Genomic DNA, 23802 nt, shown 5'->3' on the forward strand with positions numbered 1-23802 from the left:
AGTTTATTCCAGCAACGCCATGACCACTTTTCACTACAATAGATTTTGCTTATTTTGCAGATGCTGGGGTCAAAGCAACACTCACAACACACTGGAGGAACTCAGCAGGTCGGGCAGCATCCGTGGAAACGATCAGTCAACGTTTTGGGCCAGAACCCTTTGTCAGGACTGAAGAGGGAAGGGGCAGAGGCCCTATAAAGAAGGTGGGGGGAGGGTGGGAAGGAGAAGGCTGGTAGGTTCTAGGTGAAAAACCAGTAAGGGGAAAGATAAAGGGGTGGGGGAGGGGAAATAGGGAGGGAATATGCAGGAAAGGTGAAGAAGGAATAGGGGAAAAACACAATGGGTAGTAGAAGGAGGCGGAACCATGAGGGAGGTGATAGGCAACTGAGGGAGGGGACAGAGTGAAATAGGGATAGGGGAAGGGAGGGGGAGAGAATTACCAGAAGTTGGAGAATTCTATGTTCATCCCAAGGGCCTGAAGACTACCTAGAGGGTATATGAGGTGTTGCTCCTCCAACCTGAGTTTAGCCTCATCATGGCAGTGGAGGAGGCCATGTATGGACATATCTGAATGGGAATGGGAAGCAGAGTTGAAGTGGGTGACAACTGGGAGAGCCTGTCTGTTGTGGTGGACGGAGCGGAGGTGCTCGACGAAGCGGTCCCCCAATCTGCATCGAGTTTCACGATGTAGAGGAGGCCGCACCGGGAGCTCCGGATGCAATAGATGACCCCAACAGACTCACAAGTGAAGTGTTGCCTCACCTGGAAGGACTGTTTGGGGCCCTGAATGGTGGCAAGAGAGGAGGTGTAGGGACAGGTGTATCACTTACGCTTACAGGGATAAGTGCCGGGTGGGAGATCCGTGGGGAGAGACGTGTGGATCAGGAGCCACCGAGGGACCGATCCTTGCGGAAAGCGGAGAGGGGTGGAGAGGGAAAGATGTGCTTAGTGGTGGGGTCCGGTTGAAGGTGGCGGAAGTTGCGGAGGATAATGTGCTGGATCCAGAGGCTGGTGGGGTGGTAGGTGAGGACAGGGGGAACTCTGTCCCTGTTGTGGTGGCAGGAGGATGGGGTGAGGGCTGAAGTGCGGGAAATGGAGGAGATGTGGGTGAGGGCATCATTGATGACAGCAGAAGGGAAACCACGATCTTTAAAGAAAGAAAACATTTGAGATGTCCTGGAAAATGAAAGCCTCATCCTGGGAGCAGATGCGGCGGAGACGGAGGAACTGGGAATAGGGATTGGCATTTTTGCATGTGGCAGGGTGGGAAGAGGTATAGTCGAGGTAGTTATGAGAGTCAGTGGGCTTGTAGAAGATGTCAATGGACAGTCTGTCTCCAGAGATGGAGACCGAGAGATAGAGAAAGGGGAGAGAAGTGCCCGAGATAGACCAAGTGAATTTGAGGGCTGAGTGGAAGTTTGAAGTAAAGTCGATGAAATTGACGAGCTCAGCATGGGTGCAGGAAGCAGCACCAATGTAGTCGTCAACGTAGCGAAGGAAAAGTTGGGCAGCAGTACCAGAATAGGTTTGGAGCACAGACTGTTCCACATAACCAGCGAAGAGGCAGGCATAGCTGGGGCCTGTGCGAGTGCCCATAGCTACACTTATTTTGCTATTTTGATCTGGCCCTTGCTTGCTCGCATTGGTCCGCGGTTTGTACTTCTTAATCCATAGCCGTTGGGAGGCTCGACCAGCCGTCTCTGTGACGGTCCTGATGGTTCTTTTCTTTGCAGACCCCTGCAAAACCACGGAGGGTCTGCACAGTAAGCATCCAGAAAAACCTCTGCACCCCATCTCCACTGGCTTGAGTCATGTCCTACACTACTGTCTCCACCACTGCTCTACCAGCTCCCGGTATTTAGCTTTCTTATGCTCAAACACCTCCTCAATCCAGTCTTCCCAAGGAACTATCTGTTCTACCATGACCACCTGTTTTGAGGTTTCTGACAGAATGACCATGCCAGGCCTCAGGAATAATGCGATGAAGTCAGGGAACTTTAATTGCTTGTCCAGATCGCCAGTCAGACACTGTGGCGACCAAGCCTGCTGGTGGCTCTGGTTAGTCTCCAGCTTGAAATTATCTGTCTTAAGTCTGTATGTCTCCTACTTTTATGGCTTGGTAACCATGGCTGACCTGACTGATCCAATGGGCAGTGTTGTATTACGCATTAACTGGCAGATATCTGTGCATATTATTCATAGTTCAGGATCTTAGTCACCACTTAGCAACAAAATGGAATATTTATTTCCTTATCTATAAACAAGGGATGTAGTATATTTATTTATGTAGAGATACCAGATGGCAACAGGCCCTTCTAGCGCAATAAGTCCACGTCACACAATTACACCACGTAATCAGTTATCCTCACGTCTTTGGAATGTGGGAGGAAACTGGAGCACCAGGAGGAAACTCATTCCTGATGTATGCATTCCTTACAGACAGTGCCAGAACTGAACTCGTGACTCTGACGCCCTGGCTGTAATAGTGTTGCACTAACTGCTACACTACCATGATATTGGAGGATGTTATGTATGAATTCTGTAAATTAATCTCAGTTTAGACTAAAACTTCTCATAATGGATACATAATCAACTAAAAATGTTACTACCAATAAACACAAACATTTCAGAATAATCTCAATACACAATGCAAGTGAATGAATTGTAAACTGTTGTTCATTTTATTTTAATTTTTGCTTTGTTTAATTTTTAGTAAACTTGATTTAGTCATAGTCAGTCATAGTCATAATCATACTTTATTGATCCCAGGGGCTAAATATCAGAATGGGGGACAAAATGTGACCTAAGTGACCTTGACCGTGGAATTATTGTTGGTGCCAATTGAGGTGGTTTGAGTATCTCAGAACTTGCTGATCTCCTGAGGTTTTCATTAACAACTTTCTCTGGAGTTTACTGAGAATGTTGAGAAAAACAAAAAAAAATCCAGTGAGCAACAGTTCTGTGGTTCAAGACTCCTTGTTAATAAGAGAGATCAGAAGAGAACGGCCAGACTGGTTTGAGATGACAGGAAGGCAACAGTAACTCAAATAACCACGTGTTACAACACTGGTGTGCATCTCTGAATGCACAGAACATTGCACCTTGAAGTAGATGGTCTACAGCAGCAGATGACCACATACGTATATACAGTAAACTCTTTGTTAGGTTCCTGAGGTATCTAATGAAAACACCATTGAGTGTATGTATCTATAATGGGTGCTAAGTTACTGGTACAGTTAATGTTACAAGAGAGAAGGTGCTCAAAAACCCGAAAGACCTAAAGCTACTTAAGTCAACTGGACCAGATGAACTGCACCCTAGAGCTCTGAAAGAGATAGCATTAGAGATTGTGGTGGCATCAGAAATGATCTTTGAAAAACCATTGGACTCTAGCATGGTGCCAGAGGACTGGAAAACTGCAAACATTCCTCTGTTCTTTAAGAAAGAAGGAAGACAGCAGGAAGGAAATTATGGACCAGTTAGCCTGACCTCAGTGGTTGGGAAGATGTTAGACTCAATTGTTAAGGATGAGGTGATGGAGTACTTGGTGACACAGGACAGATAGTACAAAGTCAGCATGGTTTTCTTCAGGGAAAATCCTGCCTGACGAACCTGTTGGAATTCTTTGAGGAGATTACAAGTTGGATAGATAAAGGGGATGCAGTGGATGCTGTATATTTGGACTTTCAGAAGGCCTTTGACAAGGTGCCACACATGAGGCTCCTTACCAAGTTAAGAGCCTATGGTGTTACAGGAAAGTTACTAACATGGTTAGAGCATTGGGTGATTGGTAGGAGGCAGCGAGTGGGAATAAAAGTATCCTTTTCTGGTTAGCTGCCGGTGACTAGTGGTGTTCCACAGGGGTTGGTGTTGGGCCCACTTCTTTTTATGCTGTATATAAATGATTTAGATGATGGAATAGATGGCTTTGTTGCCAAGTTTGCAGATAATACGAAGATTGGTGGAGGGGCAGGTAGTGCTGAGGAAACAGGTAGGATGCAGAAGGACTTAGACAGATTAGGAAAATGGGCAAGAAAGTGGCAAATGAAATACAATGTTGGAAAATGCATGGTCATGCACTTTGGTAGTAGAAATAAACGTGCGGACTCTTTTCTAAATGGGGAGGAAATCCAGGAATCTGAGATGCAGAGGGACTTGGGAGTCCTTGTGCAGAACACCCTGAAGTTTAACTTGCAGGTTGAGTCGGTGGTGAGGAACACAAATGCCATGTTAGCATTCATTTCAAGTGGTCTAGAATACAAGATATGATGCTGAGGCTTTATAAGGCACTGGTGAGGCCTCACCTTGAGTATTGTGAACAGTTTTGGACCCCTCATCTTAGAAAGATGTGTTGGCATTAGACAGGGTCCAGAGGAGGTTCACAAAGATGATTCCAGGAATGAAAAGGTTATCATACAAGGAACATTTGATGGTTCTGGGTCTGAGAATTTCACTGGAATTCAGAAGGATGAGGGGGGATCTCATTGAAACCTTTTGAATGTTGAAAGGCTAGACAGAGTAGATGTGGAAATGATGTTTCCCATGGTGGGACAGTCTAGGACAAGAGGGCATAGCCTCAAGATAGAAGGTCACCCTTTCAAAACAAGATGCGAAGGCACTTCTTTAGCCAAAAGGTGGTGAATTTGTGGAATTTGTTGAAACATGCAGCTGTGGAGGCCAGATCTTTGGGTGTACTTAAGGCAGAGTTTGATAGGTTCTTGACTGGACATGGCATCAAAGGTTACGGGGAGAAGGCCAGGATCTGGGGTTGAGGAGGAGACAGAAAAAAGGATCAGCCATGATTGAATGGTGGAGCAGACTCGATGGGCCAGATGGTCTAATTCTGCTCCTATGGTCTTATTGTCTTATATAAGCGTCTTTTTACTTACAGGTTTAATGTTTTAATCCAGGTGTACTCTGATGCGAGTTGTATTCATTTATAATTCCTAATTTTACCAAATTCTGTTTGACGGCATTGACTTCTCAAAAATCATCAATCTTTGAGAATATTTACTATATTAATCAATTTACAATTGCCAATTTTAAGCACTATCAATTTTAGAGAATTGCACCTGTTACTCTAAAATCTATAATCCACTTTATCGGAAATCCCTAATCCTCTGTTCTGTACTTTAGACTTCGAAAGATATGGGAACAATTGCCACTCAGTTCTGATGGAGGTGAAGTTCAGTTTTTGCCCCAAAGACACCCTACAAGCCAATATGTGATGCCTCAGTCGTGTTAAAGGAAGTGTATTCAGATCAGATCTGATAGCTCAGTATTAGGCATTCATAATGAACCATCATAATACCTGAAGCATTGTCTACCACAATCTGTAACCCTTCATCCCATCCTATGTGCACTGAGCACATTCTTCTCTGATAGTTATGACTTGTGGTTCAGGCATTTTATTGCTTATCTAGTTTCTGTATCCTAGATACAGTTCAGCTCAGTTGGACTGAAGATCTAAAGATTTCTAGTTCATAAAACCAGGTCTCAGCCCGAAACTTCGACTGTACCTCTTCCTATAGATGCTGCCTGGCCTGCTGTGTTCACCAGCATTTTTTGTGTGTTTTGCTTGAATTTCTAGCATCTGCAGATTTCCTCGTGTTTGCGTTTTTAAATACCATAAGATATAGGAGCAAAATTAGGCCATTTAGCCCAACGAGTCTCTTTCACCATTTCATCATGGCTGATCCATTTTCCCTCTCAGCTTCATTCAGGGGTTTCAGCCCCGATGCTTAAGTCTAGGGATTATAGTTCAATGGTAGAGATTCGTGATATCTGTTTCAAATCCAGGTACTCTCTCACCAATCTTGAGTGAGTGAATGCAGGGCTATTTTCCCTCTGGTTGGTTGAGACTTGAACTTAAGGTCATAGGTTTAGGGTGGAAGGTGAAATATTTAAGGGGAATCTGAGGGGAAACGTCTTCACTCGGAGTGTGGTGCGAGGGTGGAATGAGCTACCACTGGAATTATTAGATGTGGGTTCAATTGTAACGTTTAATGAAAGTTTGGATAGGTGCATGGATGGGAAGGGTTTTGAAGGATATGGTTAAGTATACTGGGTGGTGGAGTGGAGATACATCTCTGATAAAGGAGGTGTAAGGCGCTCCTTACCTCCACTAGCCTGCAGATCACCGTTGGCCAATGTGTAGCACCTACTTGGTCTCTCAGTCAAGGTCACATGAAGCCATGGAAGCGGGTGGTGGATGGTTGTATGAGCAGCTGGTACACATCACAAGTCCTGGTTATGTGATCACTGATGCCAGGCAGACAATTTCTGAATAGTATTGATAATGGCTGGGATCACCCGTCTTGTAAAGACACTGGCCAGACGAAGGCAATGACAACCCACTTCTACAGAAAAAAATTATCAGGAACAGTCATGGTCATGGAAAGACGATGATTGCTCATGTCATACATTACATATAATGAATGAATAGTCAGGTAGATGGGACTGGGATGAACATCAGGTTGGATGAACGCAGTGGGCTGATGCACTTGTGAAGGTCTGTTTCTGTGCTCTAGCACTCTATAACTCAATAACCTTGAAGAAGGAAAAATCCCAGGACTTAAGACTTGGCATATCTTATTCTTCAAAGTGAATTGAAAGCTCAAAGAAAATTTACTATCAAAGTATATGGTGACCAAGTATGTATATGTCATCATATACCATCCTGAGATTCATTTTCTTGCAGGCATACACAGTAGAACAAAGAAATAAAATAGAATCAACGAAGAACTACACCTGAACAAAGACTGACAAACAACCAATTTGCAAAAGAAAACAACCTGTGCAAATATACACTAAAACATAAATGAACAATACTGAGAATATGAGTTGAGAACATTCTATCATTACAACTAGAGTAAGGGTTATTCCAGCTTAATGAGAAGTGAAAGGAAACACTGAAAACTGCGCCAACTCTACCCCAAGCTGAGATGCCAGCCTAGAGAACTGGCATGAAATGACGGGATGCATGCAAAACTGGAAATGCAGCATGTGCAATAATGTTGCTGCTCTTCAAAACTCTGGTTAGACCACACTTGGAATGTTGTGCTCGGTTATGGTCGTATCATTATAGGAAGGATGTGAAAGCTTTAGAGAGGGTACAGAGGATATTTATCAGGATATTGCCTGGACTAGAGAGCATGTCTTACGAGGATAGGTTGAGTGAACTAGGGCTTTTCTCCTTGGAGTGAAGGAGGATGAGAGGTGACTTAATAGAGATGTACAAGATGACAAGAGGCATAAATTAAGTGAATAACCAAGGCCTTTTTTTCCCTAAGGGGAAAATGGCTAATATGAGGGGGCATAATTTTAAGGTGATTGGTGAAATATACAGAGCAGGTGTTCCCATCTGGGGTCCACAGACCCCTTGGTTAATTGTAGGGGTCCATGGCATAAAAAGGTTGGGAACCTCTAGTATAGATGGATGTCAGAGGTAGGTTTTTAAGAAAAAGAGTCATGAGTGTATGGAGCACACTGCCCGGGTTGGTGGTAGAGGCAGGTACATTAGGGACATTTAAGATACTCTTAAATAGGCACATTGATGAAAGAGCCATGTGGGAGAGAAGTTCCTGGAGTAGGTTAAAAGGTCAGCAGAACATTTGTGGGCCAAAGGACCTGTACTGTGCTGAAACATTCTATGCTCTTTTTTCTATGTTGAAAAGAAACAAGCTTCAAATCAGATCAGAAAGGTGTTTGATAATGAACTGCCAAATGGAGAAAGGCTTCAAGAACATCTCCATCCTCGATATCAGCAAGGCCAAGTCAATGAGCTCTAAAGAAGAAATATGTTCAGTAACGAGTGCTGAGAAAAAGATACAACTCAGCTTCTTCCCGAGATCGCCGACACCACAGAAGCTAGTCTCCAGGTACTTTAGCTTACCCTGTTTGACATCAAGGAATCACTGCAAAGGCTGTGTTACCAGGCAACATTCATTTCTCAGAATTAACCATGCCTCCGTCCAAGCTGTTTCAGTGTAATTCAACACTGACATCCAGCTGAAAATATAGGAACATTACAGCCAAAAGCAAGATGAATCCAAGCTAGCCAATTAATGCTCAGTTGGTTGAATCTCAGATATCAGCAAATCTGTGAAATTTGTTGTCAACAATGGACTTAGGTGGAACGTGCTCCTCAATAACCCACTGACCAATGTCTAGTCTGAGCTTTGCTCACTCTCCAGAGCTCATCATAGACTTGAACGGAACGAGGAGGAAACTTCAGAAGTGACGAGAGGGTGGTTGCCTTTGGTATCAAGTCGGCACTTGACCAACAAACCTTTATTGAACACAGTCAACAGGGTTCAAGGTGAAAGCACTCTACCTGTTGGTGTCAAAACTTGCTCAAGGGAACGTGGGGTTCATTGGAGGGAACCAGTCACAAGCTTGAAATGAATGTTGAGGATAAATTATTTGCACATCTTATTTACAGATACAAGTCTTTCTGGCCTAATGAGTCCTCTACTGCCATAATGAGGCTAAACTCAGGTTGGAGAAGCAAAACCTCATATACCGTCTAGGTAGTCTTCAGCCCCTTGGTATGAACATAGAATTCTCCAACTTCCGGTAATTCCCTCCCCCTCCCTTCCCCTATCCCTATTTCACTCTGCCCCCTCCCCCAGCTGTCTATCACCTCCCTCATGGTTCTGCCTCCTTCTCCTACCCATTGTGTTTTCCCCTATTCCTTCTTCACCTTTCCTGCCTATCACCTCCCTGCTTCCCCTCCCCCACCTCTTTATCTTTCCCCTTACTGGTTTTTCACCTGGAACCTACCAGCCTTCTCCTTCCCACCTTCTTTATAGGGCCTCTGCCCCTTCCCTCTTCAGTCCTGACGAAGGGTTCCGGCCCGAAACGTTGACTGATCTTTTCCACAGCTGCGGCCCGACCTGCTGAGTTCCTCCGGTGTGTTGTGAGTGTTGCTTTGACCCCAGCATCTGCAGAGTATTTTGTGTGGCCCAACAAGTCACACCACCCTGCAACTCACTGATTTAACACCTGGAACTGTAATACCATCATGCTAACTGTTATGCTACGCAGTGGCACCCTGGCATGGTTTAAATCCAACACAAGTTGCTGGATTTAATCTAGTTACTGACACAACCTGATATGTGGTAAATTCATTGATCCAGAACACAAAATGTTCAATCTCTGACATCACTGGCAGTGTTGTCAGTTTCAGTTGAAACTAAAGGAATAAGACATTGCAGAAAAGAATAACTGATAGACCGAGACAGATAACTTTGCAATTGCAATAAACTTAACATATGTTTGGCTATTCTATTCCATTGCCACTTTAGATAAACTGATTACTAATCTGCACATATTGTGCTAGTTTTGACCCTCCAGAAACAAGGACTTTGAAATGGGGTTGCAAAAATATTGTTGAATTAATACACTATTTATAATGCAATTCACAAACTTTCCTTTTGTAGAGAACATTTTAATCAAGTCAACTTCTAAAATACATAAATAAAATCTATGAGTTATGATAAAGAGCAGCAAAGAAGAAAGTGACAGTGTTTATAAAGTTTGGACTCTCATTTAAAACTTAGCTTATAGAAACTGCTTGTGTTCTGAATTTCCATACAAGAAAATTATTTATTTTATTAAGTTTTGCAAAGCAGAAAAATACTGTTGAGCTTCCTGAAAAAGGGTCTCAGCCCAAAATGTTGACTGTTCCATTTCCATAGATGCTGCCTGACCTGCCTGACCTCCAGCATTTTGTTTGTATTACTTTGGATTTCCAGCATCTGCAGAATTTCTCATGTTTATGTTGTACTTCCCATTTGGATTGGCTTTGGAGCTGCCTCTCAATGCAAGTCCAAAAAGTTATTTTTGAAACCATCTCTCACTGCTCCCCATCTGTAATTTTTTCGGCTGTTCAACTTTTCGACCACACTTTGACTCAGACTCGCTAGCACAGCCATATATCCTTTCTTGGAACGTGCCTCCGTCGCCAACTTACTCCAGTTGGCTTTAGGATTCGTTTCCAAGCCTCTCAATTTGGACCTTCTGAGGATCCCAGGTACTCACATTTTACTGACTCTGCCTCTCGCCGTTTCTCCCGTCAAGCTCTGAAGGCGACGCTCTCCGCCATGAGGAGGTACTTGGTGTCCCTATCCCAGACCCTTCCACACCTTCGGGACACTTTCTTCGCCGTCTGTAATGGTCCTACCCGTTATTTCATCCTCCGTCGGATTCACGCCTGCAATCGCCGTTTTTTTGACTTTGTCATGTTAGGCAAAGATCGCAAGATCCTACATCTACGGACTGCAGAGCCTGCCGGCCCCGACGCTAGCAGGCATGAACTTCAAATTGCGGCACCTGCCATTGATCTCGGCGGCTCCAACACCTCAGGGCATATTCAAAACCCGGACTCCAGCAACGACCATGGACACCTTCACAGCGATTGCACAACCACCAACTGCGTCTCCAGCCTTGAACTCCAGGCCGGGTCTTTATGTGCTGCTGTTGTGACTCCCGTCTCCCCTTCCCCCACCACCACTCCGCAGCCCCGTCTCCCTCAGATCCCACCGTCAACTCCTGGGCCCTCAGAGGCTCCATCTTCCTCTCACCCCAACCCTCCCCTCTCCATTGACACCCCCAGCCTCCCCCCTCCCCCCTCTGATCCCAGCTCTCATCCGTGCCGGGTCTTTACCATCCCCTCCGACCTTCAACTGTCGGAGGCAGAACGCTCTGTTCTCAGTAAGGGCCTCACCTTTGTCCCGCTTCGCCCACACCTCAGCGAGTTCCGTGTTCGCCACGATGCGGAACTTTTCTTCCGCCGTCTCCGTCTCCGAGCCTACTTCTTCGGCAAGGACTCTTCCACCCCCACCGATGACCCCTTCTCCCGTCTTCAACCCTCCTCTTCTTCATGGACACCCCGCTCTGGTCTTCTGCCTGCTCTGGATCTCTTTATTGCCAACTGCCGACGGGACATCAACCGTCTCGACTTCACCGCACCTTGTCCCCATTCCAACCTCACTCCTTCGGAACGCTCTGCTCTCCACTCCCTCCGCACTAATCCTAACCTTATTATTAAACCCGCCGATAAGGGGGGTGCTGTTGTAGTCTGGCGTACTGACCTCTACCTTGCCAAGGCACAGCGACAACTCGCGGATACCTCCTCTTATTTACCCCTCGATCGTGACCCCACTAAGGAGCACCAGGCCATTGTCTCCCACACCATCACCGACTTTATCCGCTCAGGGGATCTCCCATCCACTGCTACCAACCTTATAGTTCCCACACCCCGCACTTCCCGTTTCTACCTCCTACCCAAGATCCACAAACCTGCCTGTCCTGGCCGACCTATTGTCTCAGCTTGCTCCTGCCCCACCGAACTCATTTCTGCATACCTCGACACTGTTTTATCACCCCTTGTTCAATCCTTTCCGACATATGTTCGTGACACTTCTCACGCTCTTAAACTTTTCGATGATTTTAAGTTCCCTGGCCCCCACCGCTTTATTTTCACCATGGATGTCCCGTCCTTATATACTTCCATCCCCCATCAGGAAGGTCTCAAAGCTCTGCGCTTCTTTTTGGATTCCAGACCTAATCAGTTCCCCTCTACCACCACTCTGCTCCGTCTAGCGGAATTAGTCCTTACTCTTAATAATTTCTCCTTTGGCTCCTCCCACTTCCTCCAAACTAAAGGTGTAGCTATGGGCACCCTTATGGGTCCTAGCAATGCCTGCCTTTTTGTTGGGTTTGTGGAACAATCTATGTTCCGTGCCTATTCTGGTACCTGTCCCCCACTTTTCCTTCGCTACATCGACGCCTGCATTGGCGCTGCTTCCTGCACGCATGCTGAGCTCATTGACTTTATTAACTTTGCCTCCAACTTTGACCCTGCCCTCAAGTTTACCTGGTCCATTTCCGACTCCTCCCTCCCCTTTCTAGATCTTAATGTCTCTGTCTCTGGAGACAGCTTATCCACTGATGTCTACTATAAGCCTACTGACTCTCACAGCTATCTGGACTATTCCTCTTCTCACCCTGTCTCTTGCAAAAACACCATCCCCTTTTCGCAATTCCTCCATCTCTGCCGCATCTTCTCTCAGGATGAGGCTTTTCATTCTAGGACGAGGGAGATGTCTTCCTTTTTTAAAGAAAGGGGCTTCCCTTCCTCCACTATCAACTCTGCTCTTAAACGCATCTCCCCCATTTCACGTACATCTGCTCTCACTCCATCCTCCCACCACCCCACTAGGAAAAGGGTTCCCCTGGTCCTCACCTACCACCCCACCAGCCTCCAGGTCCAACATATTATTCTCCGTAACTTCTGCCACCTCCAACGGGATCCCACCACTAAGCACATCTTTCCCTCCCCCCCTCTCTCTGCATTCCGCAGGGATCGCTCCCTACACAACTCCCTTGTCCATTCATCCCCCCCATCCCTCCCCACTGATCTCCCTCCTGGCACTTATCCGTGTAAGCGGAACAAGTGCTACACATGCCCTTACACTTCCTCCCTTACCACCATTCAGGGCCCCAAACAGTCCTTCCAGCTGAGGCAACACTTCACCTGTGAGTCGACTGGGGTGATATATTGCGTCCGGTGCTCCCGATGTGGCCTTTTATATATTGGCGAGACCCGACGCAGACTGGGAGACCGCTTTGCTGAACATCTACGCTCTGTCCACCAGAGAAAGCAGGATCTCCCAGTGGCCACACATTTTAATTCCACATCCCATTCCCATTCTGACATGTCTATCCACGGCCTCCTCTACTGTAAAGATGAAGCCACACTCAGGTTGGAGGAACAACATCTTATATCCCATCTGGGTAGCCTCCAACCTGATGGCATGAACATCGACTTCTCTAACTTCCGCTAAGGCCCCACCTCCCCCTCGTACCCCATCTGTTACTTATTTTTATGCACACATTCTTTTTCTCACTCTCCTTTTTCTCCCTCTGTCCCTCTGAATATACCTCTTGCCCGTCCTCTGGGTCCCCCCCCCCCTTGTCTTTCTTCCCGGACCTCCTGTCCCATGATCCTCTCGTATCCCCTTTTGCCTATCACCTGTCCAGCTCTTGGCTCTATCCCTCCCCCTCCTGTCTTCTCCTATCATTTTGGATCTCCCCCTCCCCCTCCAACTTTCAAATCCCTTACTCACTCTTCCTTCAGTTAGTCCTGACGAAGGGTCTCGGCCTGAAACGTCGACTGCACCTCTTCCTACAGATGCTGCTTGGCCTGCTGCGTTCACCAGCAACTTTGATGTGTGTTGCCAAAAAGTTATTGCCCTTCAACCATCAGGCTCTTGAACCAATTTTGCTAGCTTCACTCACCTCAATACTGAACTGATTTCACAACCTATGGATTCATTTACAAGGACTCTACAACTCATGTTCTCAGTATTATTTATTTATTCTCAGCTCAAGCTGGTAAAACCTGAGATATGGGCATAACCAAGCCCATTTATTTCTCACTTGTTAGGAACTTTGGACTATTCTAGTAGTTCTTAGTGTTATGGTTTTCTCGAGATTTAAATAAGTATTGCTTTGTAGGCCTAATTGTTCAATGCTGTTGTGTACTGACTTTGGGATGATACCAGTTGCAGATATTACTATTGGGACAACGTATGCCTTGTTCAGGTTCCGTAGTCTTTCAATTTCCTTGATTAGTTGGGGTGTGAAAGGTTACAGGGAGAAGGCAGGAGAATGGAGTTGAGAGGGAAATGGATTAGCCATGATGAAATGGTGAAGCAGATTTGATGGGCCGAATAGCCTAATTCTGCTTTCATGTCTTACATGCTTTACATGCTTCTGAATTGCTAGTGCAACTCTCGCTTCAGCTAAAAGCTTATATAGGGGATGATAGCCCCCGCCCCGGCCAAACTTAAGTCTTGTTTGGGTGGATGCTGCTCGATGTGTCCCCTGTTACAAATCAGTGCCACAAAATAACAAACAGTACACAATATGCAATTAAATTATTGAGCTTCATAATTCTTTTTTTGACTATATGGCTGGTAAAGAAAATGAAAAAGAAAAAGGGCCCATTCTCATGAAGCAACCTATTGCACAAGGTCGGAGCTCACTGATAAGGCCGTTCGTCCACCATCGACCTCCTCCGATCATCGCTGACCTTCTGACCCTCGCTCCAAGTCCACTCCATCTGGTGGTCTACCAACTCTCTCCATTCGTGCCTTTTCTCCTCATCTCTCCCTGGCAAAAGACCCGCAAATTCCCGGCTCCCTAACACACAAGAAAGAACAACATCCTACTCATTGGCTAGCATGCCCCTTTATCTCTGGTCATAATCCAAATTTTGTTGCTACAGAGAAACTATTACCTCAGTAGTGGAACATTACAGAGAAGCCATTACATTAGCAGTGAAACCTTACGGTGTGTTACACTCTCCCCCCGCTAAATTTAGTTATGTCCTCATAACATTGAGATAACTCGCCAACCCTTCCTGCAAAACACAAAGTCCAAACCAGATGCACAAGGCAGTGACATAGCTCCCAAAACGGTAGGGGTCACACTCTGCTCCCCTGGTGCTACGTAAGCCAGCCTATTTGATGGTCTCCAAATTCTCTGAGACCTCCGCACCTCCTCACCTAACTCTTTAGGTTCAGATACTACTGGGGATACTTCTGGTCTACCTGGCAAGGCCTGCCCCGGCCTATCACTCGTGCCCACCTGCAACTCAGATCCCTCTGTCCCTGTGAGACAAGCTGGGGAGAAACTATTGGAAAAGGGGGGAAAGTTGACCACTGAGTCATTCAACTTTGGGGACTCCCTGGTTCCTACAGGTTGGAAGAAGAGGTTGATAGAGAAGATGTTAAAGCTGGAAGGTGTCTTTTCCACTGATGAGTTCGATGTGGGTTGTTCCAAGAGCACGCGTCACACTATCCGGGTGACTGAGGATACCCCATTCAGAGAAAGGTCACGGCGACTGGCCCCTGCAGAAGTGGAGGATGTTTGGCAGCATTTGTGTAAGTTGAAGGAAGCTGGGATCATCACCGAGTCCCGAAGCCCCTATGCATCCCCAATAGTAGTGGCCTGAAAGAAGAATGGGAAGGTATGAATGTGTGTGGACTATAGGCCTCTGAACAGGCGCACCATCCCTGACCAGTATACTGTCCCGAGGACTGAAGATGCACTGGCCTACCTGAGTGGTGCGAAGTGGTTCAGTGTGCTGGACTTGAGAAGTGGATATTACCAGATCCCCATGAGTGAGGCCAGCAAAGAGAAAATGGCATTTATATGTTCTCTGGGATTTTTCAAGTTCGAAAAGATGCCCCAGGGCATCTCGGGAGCTCCTGCAACCTTCCAGCAGGTCATGGAGAAGACGGTGGAGGATATGAACTTGCTTGAGGTATTGGTAAATCTGGATGACCTCATAGTATTTGGATCCACCTAGGAAGAACATGAAGAGAGGCTGCTGAAGGTGCTGGGCCGCCTGAGAGCTGAAGGATTAAAACGTTTCCTGGACAAGTGCCAGTTCTGCCAAATGTCTGTTAGCTATGTTGGACACAGAGTCTCATGAAATGGGGTAGCTACAGATCCAGCTAAGATAGAGGCTGTTACCACTTGGTCAAGACCCCAGACTGTGAGCGCTCTGCGCTCGTTCCTTGGGTTCTGTGGTTACTATTGGAGGTTTGTGAAGGGCTATGCAAAAGTGAGTCACCCGTTGAAGAAGCTTCTGTGCGGTTACCCTCCCTTGGGGAAGAAAGGGACAGGAGGATGGAGAGTATCTTAGCCCATCAGAGCCCTTTGGACCGAGGTGGGATGCAAAATGTGAAGAGGCCTTTCAGTCACTGAAGAAGCTGCTGACTCAGGCACCGGTGTTGGCTTTTGTGGACCCCCAATTGCCGTATGTACTGCACACAGATGCCAGCTGAGAGGGTTTAGGGGGCATCCTGTATCAGGATCAGGGCACCAGGTTGAGGCCTGTTGCGTTTGTCAGCCGGAGTCTGTCACCCTCCGAGAAAAACTATCCCACACGCATGTTGGAATTTCTGGCATTTAAATGGGTGGTGGTGGATAAGCTGAGTGACTATCTCTACGGGGCCAATCTTGAGGCGAGGACAGACAATAACACGAAAATGAAAAAGTAAAAGGGCCCATTCTCATGAAACAATCTATTGCACAAGGTTGGAGCTCACTGATAAGACCATTCGTCCACCATCGACCTCCTCCGTTCGTTACTGACCTTCGGAACCTTGCTCCAAGTCCACCCCATCCGGCGGTCTACCAATTCTCTCCATTCATGTCTTCTCTCCTCATCTCTCCCCAGCCAAAAAAAAACCCCACAAATTCCCGGCTCCCAGACACATAAGAAAGAACAACATCATGCTCATTGGCTAGCATGCCCCGTTATCTCTAGTCAGAACTCAAACTTTGTTGCTACAGAGAAACCGTTACCTCAGCAGTGGAACATTACAGAGGAGCCATTACATTAGCAGTGAAACCTAACAGCGTGTTACACTAGCATAAGGCCTTCAACAAAATGTCCCTTTGTGGGTCACAAATTGTTTTCTTAACAAGAGCTTTCAGTTTGTAAACATTGATCTTCAGGTTGTTAAATGCACCACAGCAGTAGTACGATCAGAAGCATATCTGAGTAGAGATAACTAATTGATTTATAGCTGGATAGTGAGGTAAATTCTGTCTCACTTTCTTGGTAACACTCACTTATCATTAAATAGATCAATACATGCTTCAGTCATTTGAAATGAAGATTTGTTGTCCCGAGGTAGGAAATGCATCATCTATTTTGCGTCCCTCCCCCCACATTCCTGGTTCCATCAATTTACAACCCACTCATTTTGTGCACCAGCTACCACATTCCACCTCCACCCCCAATTCAACTGGTTCCATTTGCTTTCCTCTGTCTTAATGATTTCCATTACTTTTCAGATTCTAAAACTGGTAGGCTTTGTGTTCTTGCTAATTGCCTTTCTAGCTGTATACACCTTCATCCTCCTTTCCCCCTACCTTGATCCACCTGCCTCCACCTATCATCCATTTGCCTCTCCTTTCCACCTCTACCACCACCCCCACCTCCTTCCATTGGCCCACCATCCTTCAGTGCTGCTTAATCCACCAATCACCTACAGGCCCCTGTCTCTCTCCCCTCCCACCACCCCCCACCCCCATTTTCACTAACTGTAGAACATAGAACACAGAACAGTACAGCACAGTACAGGCCTTTCGGCCCATGATGTTGTGTCGATTTTTTTTAACCTACTCTAAGATCAAAATAACCCTTCCTTCACACATAGCCCTCCATTTTTCTTTCATCCATGTGCTAATCTAAGAGTTTCTTAAATGTCCCTAATATATCTGTTCACCACTCCTGGGAGTGCATTCCACCACTCTTTTGTAGAGCTACAACATTACCTTGTGCCTCTTGAACTTAATTCCCTGACTAATGAAGACCAACACACCATATACCTTCTTAAACATCTGATCAACTTGCGCGGCAGCTTCGAGAGATATGTGGATGTGGACCCCAAGATCCCTCCGTTCATTCACACTGCATAGAATTCTGCCATTAATCACGACTCTGCCTTCAAGTTCGACCTTCCAAAGTGAATCACTTCACGCTTTTCCGGATTGTACTCCATCTGCCACCTCTCAGGCCAGCTCTGCATCCTATCAATATCCCATTGTAACCTACGACAAGCTTCTACACTCCCCACAGCAACACCAACCTTCGCGTCATTTGCATACTTACCTACCCACCCTTCCACTTCCTATTCCAAGTCATTTGTAAAAGTCATAAAGAGCATGGATCCCAGAATAAATCCCTGCTGAACACCACTGGTCACTGCTCTCCAAGCAGAATATGCCTCGTCTGCAAATGCCTTATGCCTTTTGTTGGTAAGCCAATTCTGAATCCACACAACCAAATTTCCCTGGATCTCATGTCTCCTGGCTTTTTGAATGAGGCTACCATGGGCTATCTTATAAAACTTAGTAAAATCCATATACAACATATCCACTGGTCTACCTCATCACTTTTTCATCACTTCCTTAAAGAATTCAATTAGACTAATAAGGCATGACCTGCCCCTCACAAAACCATGCTGGCTATCCCTAATCAGACTATGCTTCTCCAAATGGTCACAAATCTATCCCCAAGAATCCTCTCTAATAGTTTGTCCACCACTGACATAAGATTCACTGCTCTATAATTTCCAGGATTATCCTTTTTGACTTTCTTGAACAAAGGAATTACATTTGTCACACTTCAATCTTCTGATACTACTATTGTGGCCAGGGAGGATGCAAAGATCATCGCTACCAAAGGCAGAGCAATCTCTTCCCTTGCTTCCCATAGTAACTTGGGGTATACCCTGTCCGGCCCAGGGACTTACCTATCCTGACATCTTCTACCTTCCTTTTCAGTCCTGATGAAAGGTCTCAGCTCAAAACATCAACTGTTTATTCATTTCCATATATGCTACCGAACCTGCTGAGTTCCTCCAGCATTTTGTGCGTGTTGCTTTGGATTTTCAGCATCTGCAGAATGTCTCGTGTTTACTTTTCTATCCTCATATTTTTTTAAAAGTTCCTGTAGATTCCCTTAAACATCGCCTGTTTTACATTCTCCTCACATTTATCAAGGCATTTTCCCTCTCATTGGTGAATACTCAGGCAAAGTATTCATTAAGAACCTTCCTACCTCCTTTGACTACAGACACATTTCCTCTTCTATCCTAGATCAGTTCTATCCTCACTTTAGTCATCCTCCTGTTTTTCACACACACAGAACTGCATGGGATTTTCATTAATCCTACTCGCCAAGGCCTTCTCATGTCCCCTTCTAGCTACCCTAAGTCCATTCTTAAACTCTTTGCAGGCTACCTTGTAACTCTCTAAAGCCCTGTTCAGTTCTTGCTTCCACAACCCCAAGTATGCTTCTTTCTTCCTCTTGACTAGATGTTTCACATCTCTTCTCAACCATGGTTCCTTCACCTTGCTCTCCTTCCCCTGCCTTAACAGGACAAGCATATCCAGATCCTCAAGCAAGTGGTCTCCTGTACATTTCCAATGTGAATTTCTCTGAGGACGTCTGCTCCCAACATGTGATCCCAAGTTCCTGCCTAATTACTTCATAATTTACCCTCTCCCAATTAAATACTTTCCCATACCATCTACTCCTATCCTTGTTCAAGAGGTCAGGAAGTTGTGGTCACTGTCTCTGAAATACTCACCCACCAAGAGGTATCTCCTGACCAGATTTATTGCCTAGCACCAGATCCAGAGTGACCTCTCTCTCATTGACCTGTCTATATATTGAGTCAGGAATTCTTCCTAGAACCACTTAACAAATTCCACCCCATCTAAGCTTTCTGCATTAGTGAGGTGCCAATCAATATTAGAGAAGTTGAAGTCACCCATGGCAACAACCCTGTCGTATTTGCTTTTTTCCAAAATCCATTTCCCGATCTGCTCCTCAGTGTCTCTGTTGCTCTTGGCGGGGGTGGGTGTGAGGAGGTCTATAGAATAGATTGATTGCTCCATTTGCTTCTGACTTCCACCCACACTGACTCAGTGGACGATTCCTCCATGCCATCTACTGTTTCTGTGGCTGTCATACTATCCCTGATTAGCAAAATCACTCCACCTCTTTTACCTTCCTCCATTTCCAAATCGCAACATCTAAACTCCAGAACTTCCAGCTGCCATTCCTGCCCTTGTGACAGCCTCTGCAATGTCGTAGTTCCATGCCCTAAGTTCATTGTTCTTGTTCCTGATACTTATCTTCATTAAGATAGACATATTTCAATCCATCCCACTGACTGCATTTATGTCCTCTTCACTACCTAACCTTCCTCGCCATCTCTCCCTATGCTGCATCTACCACTACACCAACTGTTCCATCATCTGACTGATCTTCCCTCTCCACTCTCAGTCCTAATGTTAGATTTCAACCTGAAATGTTAACGATACTGACTGGGGATCCAATACTGTGAAAAGACCAAATAGGATAGAATTTGTCGAGTGTGTTCAGAAAAGTTTCTTTAATCAATATTTAGAGGTCCCAACTAGAGAGAGCATGATACTCGTGCTATGGTATGCCCCTGACCATGCCAGCATCTGGGATTTAGACACTCTGATTCTCCAGAGTATGGCTAGCTGGCGTGGCCTCTTTAAAGATTCTAGCCCTCTCCGCTAATTGGCGGCCAACGTTTGGTACCAAGATCTGGATATTTAAAGAGCACCTGAACTCAGGTTTGAGGCTTAATCGTCAGCTCAAGTTTGGTTTAGTCTGTGATTGTGTTTAGGATTTCTGTCACATTTGGATTCTCGTCTAATCTCATCAGGTTCTCATCTAGAATCCAGTCAAGAACCCTGTTCTCGTCTCAGTCTCGAAATCATGTCTCGATTCTAGCCTCAGGTACTCCAGCACTTGCATCCTTACCATCCTCACCTAGGCCTCTCGTCACAACTAGAACTCCTAATTTCTTTCCCCTTTTATAGATCTTGCTTGGCCTACTGCGTTCCTCTAGGAGATCGTTTGTTATCCAAATATTGAAGTTGGGAAAATCCACTTCACGCCTGATTGGGAAGGGAACTGAAGACGATCCACTTTATTTGTCAAATCCTTTCCTACAGCTTTATATTGCACCAAGTACAGCAGACGCTTAACTGGAGAATGTACCTGCTACTTTGCAGTTATTATCCTAACTTTGTTTTTTTGTGGCTTTAAAGTTCAAAGTACATTTATTATCAAAGTATGTATACATAATACAACCTTAAGATTCATCTCCTTTGCCATGAAACAAAGAAATACAAAAAAAAATTTAAAAAGAAGACCGTCAAACACCCAGTGTACAGAGAGAAAATTAACAACTCATACAAATGATAAACACAAGCAAAGAATGTTCTGAACTGAAGTTCACATGGAGTTTGTCCACAAACTCTTAGTTTAGTGCAGAGCCGAGAAAACATTGCCCAGCAGCCTGCTGAATCGGCCTGACCCTCGCCTGATGCCCCAACACCCTGATCTTTTCAATCTGGCCCAGTGCCTAAGTCTAGAAGGTGTATCTGTAAATTATTTCCAGCATAATCGGAAAACGTTTCTCATTATGATAAGGATTGTCAGAAAAAGAAAGTTCACTGCTAAGTTTTTTTTGTCATAGAGAGAGTTTATGAAGGAGAACAGTAATATGGAGAGAATGCAGAAGTTGGAATTCTTCACCTCTGAGTAGAGAAGGTTAAGGGAAGATTTAATATAAAGATATTTAAAACTTAGAAAAGTTTCAACAGAGTGAATAAGGCAAAAGAATTTTCTCTTTGTGAAAGGAGAACCCAGGATGAGTATAGCTCACAGCTAACTTTCACGGAAGGTAATTCTTTTTACTTGATGGATGCATTACATAAAGATTAGGAGATTGGCACATTTCATTTTAGCCTTCAAATGAGAACTAAATAGTCACTAAAAAAGAAATGAAAGGCAAGTGCGATTAATTGGATAGATTTCCCAGCACAGGAACGATGAACTGACTGTGTTGTATAGTTATGCGATCTAATGACATTATTAATACACAGACATTCCCACATGTGTATTTGGAATGGATTTATTAATGACATGTACTTGACACAGTTCACACAATGCTGATTGCAACTTAAATGAGTAACATCTACTCATTACGCAAACACGAGGAATTCTGCAGATGCTGGAAATTCAAACAACACACATCAAATTTGCTGGTGAACGCAGCAGGCCGGGCAGCATCTCTAGGAAGAGGTACCATCAACGTTTCAGTCCTGATGAAGGGTCTCGGCCTGAAACGTCGACTGTACCTCTTCCTAGAGATGCTGCCTTACCTGCTGCATTCACCAGCAACTTTGATGTGTGTAACATCGACTCATTTGTGGATTTTTCTTAATGTCTTATGTTTTGATCGTCAGTATAAAACAGTTATAAACCAGTGAAACATTTAGCACTTGCCCTCATTATAAATTGAAACTGATCTCAACTTCTCAAGTACATGCATTCACAGCTGTAGATATCAATCCCAAATAGTTGCTCTCTGTGATTTTCAGTTCTTCAACAGGATACATTGTTCAACTATTTTTGATTTAGCTTTAGAAGTCAATGAACTGGAGAAGACTTTGGGAATGTAGAACTGATTTCAAGTGGTTTCAGGTAACTGCGTTATAAATGGTTATTGGTGGGCCCTACCAGCATAAAAATAGTTCAGAAAAATCGTATTATTGTTGGGAGTCCAAGGAGATTCTCAGCCATCAGCCCAGCTTTATGAATTGAAGGTTAGTGTACTAATACTTACAAAAGTGAGCCTGAACAACATGTCATATAACTGGATTGTAATTCCCTCAGATAAATATTTCTAAATCTTGAGATATTTTAAATAATGAAAACCATCATTTTATTCAATATAATTTTTGAATTACTATCTCTCAGTGCTAAATTCCATGTAGCTTCCAGTATCTATTTTATGTTCCTTGAAATGTTCATTAAAATGTTCTTTTTATTTCCGTTTGCCGACAGTAAGATTTCTTGAACTGGATTGGCTGCCGAGCCAGTTTGCTGCCACCCTTCCTGTTGAATGCAAGGGATCTTCTTGAACTAACACTTCACTTCAGGAAATGCAAGTTAGAAGTCGACTTCAGAGACATTACTAGATTATCGTGGGCAGATTTCTTGAAGTTCAGGATGGGCTGTTACCATTTTGCCAATGACCACGAAAGCTGGGCTGAGGGCACAGAATCACCTTGGACTCCCAACAATAATATGATTTTTCTGAACTATTTTTATGCTGGTAGGGCCCATCAATAACCATTTATAACACAGTTACTTGAAACCACTTGATATGCTTGCGTAAGACATTCCTATACAGAAATGCTGTTAATATTTAGCCATATTTAATCTTCAGGTCCTCAAGGATTGGACTCATCTGTGATAGTAAGGATTTGAACAATGCATGATCAACCACTGTTTAAGTTTATGGCAATTCTGAATCTGCTTATGGGATTAATAGCCCCAAATTAAGTTATAAGCTGAGTATACATGCCAAGAATTGTTTCATTTTTCACAGAAGATGGCCAGAGGTTCATGTCAGTTCTTTATATGGACTTGCTGCAAATCCATTACACAACAATCAGGGTTAGCTCACTGGTGGGAGTTTTAACTCTGAACTTTGATTGTAATAAATTACTGCACAGTTTATAATTCAGCATTAACCATGTGATTTATTTGAATGTAGTTTGATACAGACAAGATTTTAGAGACTCCAAAGTATATTCGAGGAGGATGTTAAGGCTGCCACCTTTCTGCTTCAGCTGTATAGATTCCAGTTCTTACAATCATGTTATTGGCCAGGCCAACACATAGAGTACCTGGTAATTTCTCAACCTTAACCTTGTTCTGGAGTAACCTAAGTCATCAGAGAGTTAAAAGAACCATTCGATTTGGCAGTGCCAAAGAGCATTTCCACCTGATTCTTGTTAAGCTGCTATTCTTATTTAACCAGAACTCATCTCACCCGTCTCCACGGATATCCAGGTAAATGTTTTGCCTGTTATTTAGATGTGTAAAAAGAGATGTTAATTATTTATTTGCAAAGCCTTCTCTTTCAGGAATGAATCATTAGTTGTACCATTGACAATGCTCCAAATATTGATCGCTAAAATTGTTAAACGGGAGAGTGTGTGGGAGTGAATTGGGGAGAAGATAAAATATTTGGCGTGTTCTAAGGCCTGATCGTGATTAAATATAAGACAAGTATTTCCACATTGAGCTGTGCAAAAATAAGGCATCTTATCTAGGCAGCTAATCTTGTGTTAACGAAGTCCAGAGAGAAC

The 23802-nt window shown here is 44.5% G+C and overlaps 1 protein-coding gene and 1 long non-coding RNA gene across 3 annotated transcripts in view; one reads left to right on the forward strand and one right to left on the reverse strand.

The window, feature by feature from the left end:
- LOC134337373 (uncharacterized) overlaps nt 1-10862 on the reverse strand; it is a 55424-nt gene extending 44562 nt beyond the window's left edge. The window contains exon 1 of the long non-coding RNA XR_010015975.1: nt 10730-10862. This is a non-coding gene — a long non-coding RNA (uncharacterized LOC134337373). The remainder of the gene's footprint in view (nt 1-10729) is intronic.
- Nucleotides 10863-21234: 10372 nt separating this feature from the next.
- Nucleotides 21235-23802, forward strand: part of fgf22 (fibroblast growth factor 22) — a 174077-nt gene continuing 171509 nt past the window's right edge. For both annotated transcript variants that reach the window (XM_063032330.1, XM_063032331.1), the window contains exons 1-2: nt 21235-21323; nt 23205-23503. Coding sequence is in view for 1 of the 2 variants with exons in the window: in XM_063032331.1 (XP_062888401.1) it covers nt 23307-23503 (197 nt within the window). In the remaining variant the exon portion in view is untranslated. The remainder of the gene's footprint in view (nt 21324-23204; nt 23504-23802) is intronic.

The sequence above is a fragment of the Mobula hypostoma genome, chromosome 24 (assembly GCF_963921235.1).
Source record: "Mobula hypostoma chromosome 24, sMobHyp1.1, whole genome shotgun sequence".
In the NCBI taxonomy this organism is placed as follows: domain Eukaryota; kingdom Metazoa; phylum Chordata; class Chondrichthyes; order Myliobatiformes; family Myliobatidae; genus Mobula; species Mobula hypostoma.